Below are 13,051 nucleotides of genomic sequence, written 5' to 3'. Positions count from 1 at the left end.
ATTTAAACAGTTCTGACATCTGTAGACATAGTAAAACACTAAATTGTTTTTTTTCTCTATCATGAGATGGCAGAACTTTTTGTAATTCGCATAGCAACAAATACGATTCAAATACAAGTATAAACATTTGTACCCATTTCATTAACGAAACCTTTATTGATAATGAATACAAATACAAACAATATTTATATTTATATAATAGAAGAAATTTATTAATCATCAATATAAAATGTAATAATTTACAGAGGACATTGTGTACAGGTGATAGAAATTAGAAATACTGGTGAAAAATTTTATACAAAATGTTTCGGCCATATGATGGTTATAATAATAATAATGATATAAGTTTATGTACATTATACAATTCACTTCATTCTTGGATTCGCTTCAGGCCACCAAAACAACACAACAATTACAGAGTTTAAAAAAAAGAGGAATAAGGAAAATGGATAGAGAGCACAAAAGGAAAGGCAAATTTGGTAATTGAAAATGAAATTGTGTATCTGACTTAGACATGTGAATGATTCTGGTTGACCAAAGCTGTGTGTGTATAAGAATGGTAAGAAAGGCTGCAAAATGAATAACAAAAAAAAAAACGTTATGCACAACAATTGTGCAAACAAGCATTATGAGAAAAAGAAGAAAAAAATGAGAGATAAAGTTTACATGACTAATTGGCAAAGAAAAAATTAATAAATAAAATAAAATAATAAACAACAAGTTGAAAAAATTCGTTCAGATTTGTGAATAAGATTTACAGAAAATAAGATGGCGAAAAAACATGGTACAATGAATTTGGAACACGAAACGTATATCACTTTGGGTGTTCGTGAGCTCTTCAAGAAACCAAGAAATAAAAAGGTGGATGTTGATTGAACAAGAGAAGAATGCACTTTTTATCATGGGCGATTGATTTTGTTTTGAGTGAATTTCGATTAGATATCGGTTATCATCATCATCATCATACAGATGACAACACAACCCAATATATAGTTTAGGGTTTCATTATAATAAATATGATGATCATAATGATGATGATGAACAAAGTGTTAATGTTGCCAAACAAATCGCCGATACAATCGATATGATCGTCAATGTTGATTGCCTTAATAATGATGTTGAATGGCTATTTAGTCCATCACTTTTTTCACGATTATCATTAGGTCGATAGATTCCTGTGCAAATAAATAAATAACAAATGATGATCATTAAAATCAAATGTGAAATGATGAATGCAAGAATAAATGGGTTATTATCGGAATAGAGTCATGTATGATGATGAACAGCGGCAACGTAATTATCGAATGCATAATATAGTTTTTTGCCATTCGAATAATTCTATTCATAATGAGAATCATTTTACATTGTAATGATTGAATGAATGAATGAATGAATGAATTGCATAGAATCATCTCCCTTTCTACCCTAGATACATAGACTAAATGGTTTCATTTGAAATTGAAACAACAAGATAAAAGAAACACAAAATGTTCGATGAAAATGGCAATGAACGATTTGAACAATGAATTCATTCATGTGTGTAGCACACAAACACTTGATACTGAATCTGATATCTAGATTGAATCAGAAAAAAACCCAAACTAATTAACAGGATAAATCATTCGTTGATGACAAGAACTTTTTTTGTTTTGTTTAGTTACTCGCTTGAATCACAGAATGTGAAAGGATTTCGCTATTCTAAATTTTTGCCATTTTCGAGTCAATCAATAATTTTTTTTTTCTGCATGTTGCAATAGAAGAGTTACCCTAGGATAGTGATTATAATCACGGAAAGGCAAAATGGTTAGTGACTGCAACAAAAGACTCAAACAACATGCTCTAATTATGAATTATGTTTTTAAAATTATCGTCCGGTTTTTTTTTGGATTTCGTTTGTTTGTCGTTCTATTGTATTGTTGGTGAATGGAGAAAAAAAAGTTCATTTATTTTATTGCATTGCAGCCAGAATGAAGCAAAACAATTCATTTGAGTGTTTCAGTGAGAGTTATATAAATGATTTTTGAAACTAGATTATTTAGTAGTAATTGTGAAAATGTACACGGGCCAAAAATATGAAATGTAAAAAAGAATCACTTGAAAACGAACTGATGCATACAAACAAAATGAAAATGCACTAAAAGAGGGTAAGCTCACAGTCATTTAACTGAAAAAAAGGTGTACAAATTCACACCAACCAAACAACAAATCAAATGACTAAAGTCATAATTGACTAGTCGTTGTTGTTGTATCGACGACCATGTACAATTGATAAATTATTAGTTTTTGTCCACAATGAACAAAGCATAAATAAGGGAGTAACTTTTGATCATCAAAGGCTGTGTGCCATTAAATGAAACGAACATCTGGCACATTCAAATGATTGTTGAATGATGTTGCTTTTGTTATGACCATGCAAAATTTCAGTATTCTCTTACCTTTATAACCAATGCTACGTTGATCGGAAAGTCGAATGGGTGGATTATGATCCGGATGATTCGGTATGGGATGTGGACGCCAACCAACATGGACAGGCCTTAATGTTGATGTTAATTGTCGCGGATGATAAGGATGATAGGGAACATGTGGTATACGTGTGGCTGGATTAATTTGTGAACCGTGTGATGAAGGACGTTCAGTGGAAAACAAGCTCGGATAATGTGGAATATTTGAATATCGGCCACCACGTGGATCACCATAGAATCGATGACCGATTCGATTATCATGATTATTATTACTATTAATATTACTATTGCTATATGATGATGAGCTCTGATGGTTAGATGATGATGGATTTGGATTCGAAACAATCGACGATGAAATCGTTGATGATGAACGTGTAGGTTTCGGATGACGAACGACCATCGGAAACATTGTAGAATTGTGATTGCCGCCATTACTGATGACACCTTTATAGGTGGCTATTCCAATATTATTCGGATTATTATGTCCAGGTACAAATTCGACGAATGAAAATGTCGAACTTTGAGGCATTGATGTACTGCTGCTGCTGCTACTGCTAATTGGAGCAATAGTCGAATTGATACTGCTGTTACTACCAACGATTCCATTGTTGTTCACTGGTTCAGGTTTGGAAACTAATTAGCGAATAAAAAAAATCAGAAGATTTAATACTTTGTAAAATAAAGTGAATGAAAATGAAAATTTTCAAGAATTTTATCCAAAAGCAATAAACAAGGGAAAGAATCCACATCCCACTGAGGAAGAACAATAAACAATACACACACACAACATGAATAAAGTGAAAATAGTGTTGATGTTCCAAACAAATATTGACAATACAATATGGATGATGGCCATAGCCGATGTCAAAGAATCAAACAACAATAGCTACAATGGAATTTAACTAAACAACGAGAATTCAGCCAAAAAAAAGACCAGAAGCTGTGTGTTATAAATCATAATGTGTCTAATCATCATTCTATCGATTCATTCCAATAACAGCCAAAGCAAAAGATTTTTGGCGATTATTTATGACGACATCGGGATGTGAGTGAGAGAAAGCCGGGAGCTAAATAGCTAAACAAACATGAAATTATTATATACACAACGAAAATGGAAAAGAAACCAAAAAACTGAAAGAACGATGGTTTTTTTTGTGTAGTGCACTATTGGTCCTTAGGATACAACAGGATGACATGACAGGACTAGGACCATCCACTCTAAACATGTGTTGTTTGCTGTATTATTACGATTTTTTCTCTGGTATCTACACAACCAAGGCAAGGCAATATTAACACAATACAATGCAATGCATAGCATGAGTTCAACTATGGTTAGAATGATGTGAAGAAACACTTGAAGAAATACTTGTGGATAAGAATGAGCTGAATTTTTTTTTTCATTTGTTGGTAATCGAATCTATTGTAAATATTTGTACAGGCCGCATCCGTTTTTTTTCTCATTTTTGCTAGTCCTGTCATGTTATATCGGACATTTCGATGTGTTTATTGTGTGTTTGAATTGGGATAAATCCATTTTACCAGAAAAGAAAAAAAAATGGTTTCGACCTTCATTTTCAAAGATGATCATCATCATCTAGATTATTTGGTTTTTGTTGTTGAACTAATGAATTCAATTAGCACGCAAGCGAAATGAATGAACTTGACATCCGCCACAAACATTGATATTGACTATGATACTAGCATCTAATAAGAAATGCAATGAGAATGTTGAGAATAATTTATGTGATTAGTAAATTATTTACAATCGATTTGGCTTGACGATGACAATGATGAAGAAATTTTTTTTATCATTATTTACAAATGCAAAGAATTGCATTTGATCTCAGATTGAATAAGATTTGAACAATGTTAGACTATAGTTAGATCGTTCGTAGAGAGTTCAAGCGATCTTATCGGTCAATCGAGAATCAAAATGATGAACAGGTAAATGCGTGACTTATATTCACCATTTTATTTTGATAGTGATTATATTCAGAAGCGACAATGGATCGTTTCACACATCGCTTCTGAATATCTTATGCTACATGTGTTTTTTTTGTTTTTTGTTTGACCTATCAGAATCATCATAATATCAAACGAAACACATGAACAATGAATGAATGAATTACAATGGAAAAAATTTGTATCACGCCAGTTTGATAATGATCATTTTTTTCTTGCTGGTTGGTTCACCATCACCATCATCATCATCATCATCATCGGTTGACCTTCAGAATGCATAAATGAATTTCTGGTTTATAGGTTTATATGCATTGTTGTTTTTGATCATAACATAAATTATTATTCATCATCATCATCATCACTTTATTTTTTGAATTAATTATTGTTCATTGAAGGATGAGAAAATCCTATCTCGCCCAACCGGACCAGATAGATAGAATGTTTTCATCTAAAGTGAATTTTTCTCAAAAAAAAAGTTTGTTTGGAGTAAAATTTTTTGTAATAAGCAAAAACCATACACTTACCAATGGATGATGATGGTCGATGAGCGGCACTTGTCGATTGTGGCTGTTGCGATGATTGTTGTTGTTGTTGTTTGCCACAGCACACCTTGAATACAACTTTCATATGATATTTCTGACAATGATTGGAAACATCTCCAGGTTTAGCCGATAATGCAATGAAATAATAATCTTGACCAGGATGAAATTCTAATCCACCAGGTTGTGGTGTGAACGGGCGAAATGTAACCGTATAATAACGATTTAAAAATGGCTTATCACAGACAGCTATCGTACGTGCTAATGCTGCATTGGCAATATGGCAACCATCATATTCTTCTTTTGAAACCTAGAAAAGAAAAGAAAAAATGAATATGAATAAATCAATATAATAAACAATACAGCTCAGTAAATATTAAAACAAAACAACAAAAAACATGAATACCAAAAACAACATATTTTTTCGCCCTAAAAAAAATACATACACTACTGCTATAGCAAAGACATCATTATGATTCATATATAATATTAATAACTATTAAGATCAAGTTGAAATCATTTGTACAGAATTACATAGAACAGAACAAATCAGCAGATACAACAAAAAAAAACAGAAATTCCATGACCATTATCATCATCATCATCATCATCATCATTGAATTGTATCATGGACACAACGAATTAACATTTTGTTTTGTTTAACATTAATGATTTTCAATGAATGAAAGACCAATGTTAATGATACACCATACCACACCGAATTGTTCACTTATGGTAAGACGACAAAATGGTAATGTAATACAAAGGCCACCATCATCATCATCATCATCGTAGGCAAGCATCAATTAAATTAGACAGAAATTGTAATCTTACAACCGAATAGCGAAACGGTAATGGTCAAAACTTAAATTATTCTTTTTTTCCCTTTGTGTGTACAAGTTGAATTCTATTCAAACAAAGAAGAGAAAAAAAAAGACATTAAACAACGATAACGTGATGAAGGTTTTTATTTTGATTTTTTTTCAATTTGTCCATTATGACTAAAAAGATAATGCGACCGTGATTCATTTCATCATCATCATCATCAGCATCACACATTAGTAACACTATCATCATTTGATTTGATAATCTCATGAATGGTAATTAAATTACAACCAAACAAAACAAAACAAAAAAAAACATCCATAAGGTATCCAATTTCCCAAATGACAACAAAACAACAACAAAAAAAGAATGTCAATGTTAACGAAGAAAAAGAAAAAAAAAGACAATATACAAATCAATGATTGATGAAAAAGAAAAGAAACAACGGATGAATTTTTCTTGACAAAAAAAAGCCGTTAATCTTAAAATCTATGGAATAATGAATGAATGAAAATTTTGAAATGCGTGTCATCATAAGATAAACAAAAAGAAAAGAACATAAATCAATAACACGAATTGTAAAGTTTGATGATCTTATATAAGAGAGAGAGAGAGAGAAAAAAAAACCATCTTTAGGTCATCATCAACGATGCTTTTATTATATGGACATACTTTTACTGATACCGCGCGTTCAAAAGTTGTGTATCTAAAAATCAGGATAATAATGAATGTGTGTTTCTGGTGTTTCAAATGAACGTGACCAGAATGGCCATTAAATTGTTATTATTATTCTCATTTCTAAGAGGATTTTGTTATTGTTGATGATGATGATGATGATGAGCATATACTGTGGCCAAAGCTATCAAGCTGAGACTAGAATCAAAAAGATCTGCCAAAGAAGAACAGCCAAAAATATCTTCAATAATTATGAAATTGACAAAGAATCAAGAAGAGACAAAAGAATGGAAAAAATTTCTTACTTTTATCATCATCATAATAAACATTGTTTAAAATTCTTTACGATGATTTTGTTGTTGTTGTTGTTGTTTTTTTTGTATATGATAAATGAAGAAACAAAAACAAAAAAAAAATTCAAATTTAGAAATTCAAGTTTAAAAATAGCGGATGAAAACTTTTTTTTTTGGGAAATCATAATAACAACAACATTGTCTATTCATTGTTGTTAACGTGTATCAGTTTTTTTTCTCTTCTTCCACCCTCATTTTACCGCCACTGTAATTCATTTAGATCGTTAAATTGGAGCCAATTTAACAGAAGAATGATTGCCAAAGACGTTGTTGTTGTGGTTGATGTTGTAGTTGTCGTGAGTCATTTCTGATTATATATTTACATATCATCAACATTTTTTTTTCTTCTTTCTTTTGTTTCACTCACTCTCCCTCTCTGTCTCGGTCTCATCAAAATGGATCGATAAAACAACAGAGTTGAAGAGGCGAAAAATTCTTGCTTTTATATCGATTTGATTTTTTTTTTCTTTCTGCGGTGAAAAACCTCAGTGGGTTTTTTTTTTTGTTCTGGTGGTGATAATAATGAAAACATGTGCATAAAAAAAAGCATTGCACAACCGCACAAACACTAGACCATCATTTTTTTTTTTTTTTTTTTTTTTTTTGAAAAATTGGAATTCAACAATCGATAACAAATATATATCTGATATGTACAATGAGATAATGTGACTGTAAAAATGAGAAGAGACCTTTTATCATTTATGAATTAGTTTTTGATAAGATGGACATTTATGAAAACTAGCTTTCGAAAATAGTTTGATTCAAATCAAACGTACCGACAAAATAATATAATCAAAGATGGCGTTTGTCGCCATATTTATTGTCATCACGATGATAATTTTTAAATAAATTATTATCATTTCTCAATGTTTAATTCATTCTACAATGCAAGTGAAATGATGGAACAAATAAAATAATAAATAACAATGTTCAAGTGAAACATGCAAAAATATGGTTCCAGAAAACAGAATGATCGATCCACCATATATATAAATGACATAGGAATAATAGTGCATGTTTATAAATAATGAAACAAACAGGAACAACAAAAAAGAATTGGTTGTATCGTTCCTGAAACTGAAAGAGAAAATGAAAAACAACTACAACTTCAACGAGCCAAACAAAAAAAAAAAAAAAAAAAAAAAAAAAAAGAATGGCGATTCTCGAATGACAATGAAATAATCCAGAAGCACAAGAGAGAGAGAGAGAGAGAGAGAGAGTTGACATACATTTTTTTTGTGCTGGCTACTTCCGCATAACATTCATTTACAAATGTTGCTAGCCAATCGACTAAATGTAATAATGATTATTATTGTTATTGTGAAATCGTTAAATGTTTTGGACCCTACGAAAAAAAAAGTTTCATTTGTAATGTTTTTATGGAGAGAATGGAGAGAACTTTGTGTTAAAACAACCAGGAAAAATCTACTGAAACAAAGAAAAACAAGAAAAATGGTTCAATAATTTCTCATCTACGAAATGAAACTTCTTTTACAAGTTCACACTTTTACTTGTTTTTTTTAGTTATGATGATGATTGTAACAATTAATGTCGATCAAATGTGGATCGATCATCAAACGTCAATTATTATCGTATGAAACAAGTAAACTCAAAAAAAAACGATAAAAATGGAATGAATGAAAGTACAAATTGAAGAATGAAACTGATTCAATGCTAAATTGTATGCGGACCATATAGCATATGGAACAATTCACATATTCGATGAATTGAAAATATAAGAAATAATAATGTTGAGATTGGTCGTTTCAAAATTGACAAGTTCACATGTCACACATCCAGATGGTAATGACAGCGATTTTTGTTTTTTGGTCGCTTCATTTTGTAATATTTTCCATTACCATCATTATATGCTAAGTCATGACACATCCATCCATCCACCCACCCACCATCATCGAATGTCATTATGGTCAATTAACAATATTTTTTTTCCCATTTCAATCTCAAATATTGAGAATTCTGTTTCATTATAACAAGCAAAAAAAAAGAGAGAAAAAAATTCAAATGGAGTACGAATTCCAAAGAAATGGATCAAATCAAATGTCAAAAAAGGAAAACTTCAAATATAACTGGATTAAGAATGTGCGGTTGCATTCACTGTCAACACAGCACATCTTGACGACATTCAAGTCATAAAAACTTAAGTCTCATATCATCATTGGTCTATATATGTATGTTATTAGGATGATTTCATGTCGATCATAATGACGACCATAAAAAGATGATGATGTTTGCTGATCGAGACTCAAAGATACATGATGAGGTAAAACTAAGACATCTAAGAAGATGATGCCATATGATATGTATTTCATTTGACATAACAAATAGAATGGTTCAATAAATGAATGACAACAAAACAAGCGACAAGCAAAAGTTTAGACTTTTGTTGACAGAATTTTGAATGCAAAAAAAAATTGGCTACTCGAATATGATTTTGATGATGAACGTCATTTTTATCGTGGAATGGTTCAATGACCAACTAGAGAAAAGAAATAAAAAAAAATTAGTTATTGATTTGCTCAAATATTTTTGATTTTGAAAGGGATTAATATTTCAAATATCTGTTCTTGTTGAGCGCGCTAATTGGGATTGTGATGCCATTCATTTGTCGTAAGATAATGATGATGATGATGAACAAACACTACAAAACACAGTAATCGAATGACAATGACAAGAGACCAAATATAAAAATGTACACATTTTTCCTGGTTTCATATTGCCAAGATTGTCGCTATAGATAAATGTCATCGGATTGCCAGACTGTTAATGCGTTGTGGAGTAAATTTGATATCAATTTGTAGGGAGAAATGGAAAAAAATGGCCGCTAATTGAATAGAGATTGGTTGTGTATATCATGACCGAAATGAACTAGACCCGAAACATAAACCTGATTTAGCTGGCTTCAATTCATTATTATAAATTTTCATCGTTCGATATTCTCCTATTTCGCATCATTAGATACATGTGCATGGTACGTAAATTGAGAAAAGCCATATTTTTCTCCGATAAAATTCATCGAATGAAAAAAAAATCGTGATATAAATGTGATTGGCCATTCATTCATATAACCCTCTTCAAAGTGGAATGAATGATTTTCATCCTTTGCTTGTATTTTTTTTTTTTTTTTTTTTTTTGACTATCAACAACAAAATGAATGACAAATCGAATTGAGAATTCAATCAAAGAAATCATTAGCCGAGAAAAAAAATAAATAATCAATAGAATAGATATTCAAGAATGAAGAGAAAATCAATATCAAAAAAGAAACTTTCGATAACTGATCAATAATGAATGAATGATAACAAATTCCAATTGTATTAATATATATTTCGAGGTCGACATCGTGCATCATCATCTATTTATCATTATCCAGATCAGAAAAGAATTTGTTACAATCATCATAGAAAATATGTGTCTTTTCAATTGTACAACTAACAGGAAATCATAATCATAACCATAATCATAATGATGATGATGATGATGATCGCCATCAGCATATTGAACACAAAAGAATGTGGCTAACATTAACATTTTGTTGTGTAATTGCAAGTCATTGTAATTGTTGATGATTATTAACAATGCTAGATATGAGAAAAACATATGATAGGGCAAACAAAAACTTGACCACTCAATGACACATGCATGACAAAATCGTACATGGAAGGTACATGGAAGGATCAGAACCATTCAAACATTTGATCATGACAATGCCATGTAATAATTGCCTGCATGTAATATTTGTTCATCTAAATCATCAGAAAAAAAGGGAATCTGTACACGCAATTTTGTATCTCTAATAATAATAATCTGTCGTTTTTATCGATGTCAGAACCTGAATATTTATCATTCATCTTGGAACCATTATTATTAAACAAATAAAAACAAAACAATTATGATTCGGAAAGAAAGAAAAATATGAAATGAAATTACTCACATTATAAATGATATACGTTTCAATATCGTCTTCTCTTGTTCCTTTCGTATACATTGGACATATGATGTTGATTTGATCATATTCAAATGCGGCATTGCCACGATTTACATCGATTATATGATCAGTATTATCTATGCGGAATCTGTTTGCAGAAAAAAAAACGAAAAATTTTATTTATTAAATATAGATGAACAAAGCTATTATTATCATTTTACTTGAAAAAAAAAATTGTGCAACGGTATTGAAATGAACTTTTTAGGGACAACAATCGAATGATATTGGTTCGAAATAAATCAGTACAATTTATCATGCACACAGGAAAGTCTTTAAGAAAATAATGATTTAATTAAGTGATTCAGATGTGTCAGCAAGAGAAAGCAAAAGACTGGGATGTGTAAAGCATATAAATCAAATTGATGGATATCCGTAATAATTATGATGAAGATGATGGCCAGAAATAGGATTCGATCAACCTTAATTATTATTATATTGATTCAAATACAGGTGAGTGAATCTCTATGGAAAAATTATGTCGATTTTAATCGATTTGATCGACGAATATGCCCTATGGGTAAATTCAAACATACACACACATACACACACACACACACACCTTGGACCTTGAACAGGATTAAAATATTAAATTCACATCAGATTGTTTCACATGCAAATCAATCAATCAATCAATCAAATGTTGCGAAGAAACCGGTTATTGTGTCTAAGCAAAAATAACAACAACAACAACAAAAACAAAAATGACTTCATTAGCCATTAGTTTTTAATTTAAGAATTTTTTGACAAATGAATTTTTTTTTCTTTGGAAAAATTTTCTTGTTAAATTAAAATGCCCATTACATCATTGAAAATTTATGACCAATCGATCTGAAATTATTTGGAAAACAACCATCGGTCGAATTCAAAAAGTCATATCTGATATCACATCATGTCTAGACATCATCATCATGATCATACAATCAATGAAAATATCAATCGTCATGAATATATGGTCAGTTTTATTATTTTTTTATTGAAAATGATATGTTCCTTTTCTGAAAATATGAAAAGAAATGTTTGAACGTGAAATTATTTTCTATTGTAATCCACGGCATTACGAAGAAAACAAGGTAAAGAAATACAAAATGTTCGGTTTTATTTAGAATAATTTTAAAAATAATAAACCAGATGATGCTTTTTTGACCAAAAATTCCAATGATCAAAAAAAGAGAGAGAAACGATCACGCGTTGTGATTTATTGAAATTGTCCAATTTCAATAAAAATCATAAATCGATGTATTTCGATTTTAGAAATAATAATCAATAACCCGCAAATTCGTGATCATCGTGATTGATCTCAAAAATTGGTGAAAGTTTTTAAATAGAAATAATCATGAAAGAATCACATAGATCACCAAAAGATAACACACACACACAAACACATACCAAGGCGTTAATTATCCTCAATCAATGTATGATCATCAACCAAAGCAGCGCAAAGAAAAAAAAAATCAATTAGAAATTCAATGTAAGCACTGCAACAATTTCGTTTGTTTGTAAGAGAAATTTAATCACGAAATTCAACAACAGCAAAGTTTGGCAAAAAAAAAAAATTTTTTTTAAAGTCGAAAAAAAAACAATTTTAGCCAGCCAACATAGTCATAGTCATAGTATACTGCTCATTTTGGTTGGACTACAAAATTAAAAGATTTTTCAATAATCATTCCTGCCACATTCCATGTTTTTTATGATTATTATTATCATCATTATCATTATTATTATTCTATTCAACCGAACGCACACACAGAGAAAACTTTGAATCGGCAAAAAAAATGTATGAAAAGGAAGCTACAAAAAAGAAGAAAAGAAAAGAAAAAAGCTAGGCCGCGTCACTTTTTTCTTCATCATACAAACAGGTCAGACAAAAAAAAATTACAAAAAAAAACGGAGCGCAACCATTAGGCAAATTAAAAGGTTCAGACCAACACACACACAGGTAACAACACAAAACATCTTAAAGCACACAACGGTCAAGCCTACTATTTTTTTCTTTTTCTTCTTCTTCTTGGGCATATATTCTATATTATGATTATGATAATAAGTCATAAATAATCGTAATGATGATGATGATAAAAGCGCATCCAAAACAATATCATTTTGACCAAAATGAAAAAAAATAATAAAATAAAAAGTGGTGGAGGAAGAGATGGATTCAAGTGTGTTGGCGGCTGCTGCTGCTGCTGCTGCCAGGAATTATTAAAAATACAAAAAAAAAACAAAAATAAAAAT

At 30.4% G+C, this 13,051-nt stretch overlaps 1 protein-coding gene across 3 annotated transcripts in view; it reads right to left on the bottom strand.

Moving 5' to 3' along the window:
- Positions 1-184: 184 nt before the first annotated feature.
- Ephrin (ephrin) overlaps positions 185-13,051 on the bottom strand; it is a 109,426-nt gene continuing 96,559 nt past the window's right edge. The window contains exons 1-5 of one of the 3 annotated variants that reach the window (XM_075734795.1): positions 9,257-9,503; positions 6,769-6,803; positions 4,949-5,273; positions 2,436-3,095; positions 185-1,175 (exon numbers count right to left, since the gene is read on the bottom strand). In XM_075734795.1, coding sequence (XP_075590910.1) covers positions 1,024-1,175; positions 2,436-3,095; positions 4,949-5,273; positions 6,769-6,792 — 1,161 coding nt within the window. In that variant the 5' untranslated portion in view covers positions 6,793-6,803; positions 9,257-9,503 and the 3' untranslated portion in view covers positions 185-1,023. Of the gene's footprint in view, positions 1,176-2,435; positions 3,096-4,948; positions 5,274-6,768; positions 7,230-9,256; positions 9,504-10,768; positions 10,911-13,051 lie in introns of those variants that run through there. The other 2 variants (XM_075734794.1, XM_047064283.2) reach the window with 2 other exon arrangements.

This window comes from Dermatophagoides farinae, chromosome 10 (genome assembly GCF_024713945.1).
Source record: "Dermatophagoides farinae isolate YC_2012a chromosome 10, ASM2471394v1, whole genome shotgun sequence".
Lineage (NCBI taxonomy): Eukaryota > Metazoa > Arthropoda > Arachnida > Sarcoptiformes > Pyroglyphidae > Dermatophagoides > Dermatophagoides farinae.
Note: the sequence above shows the minus strand (reverse complement) of the source record. Positions and strands in the feature narration are given on the sequence as shown.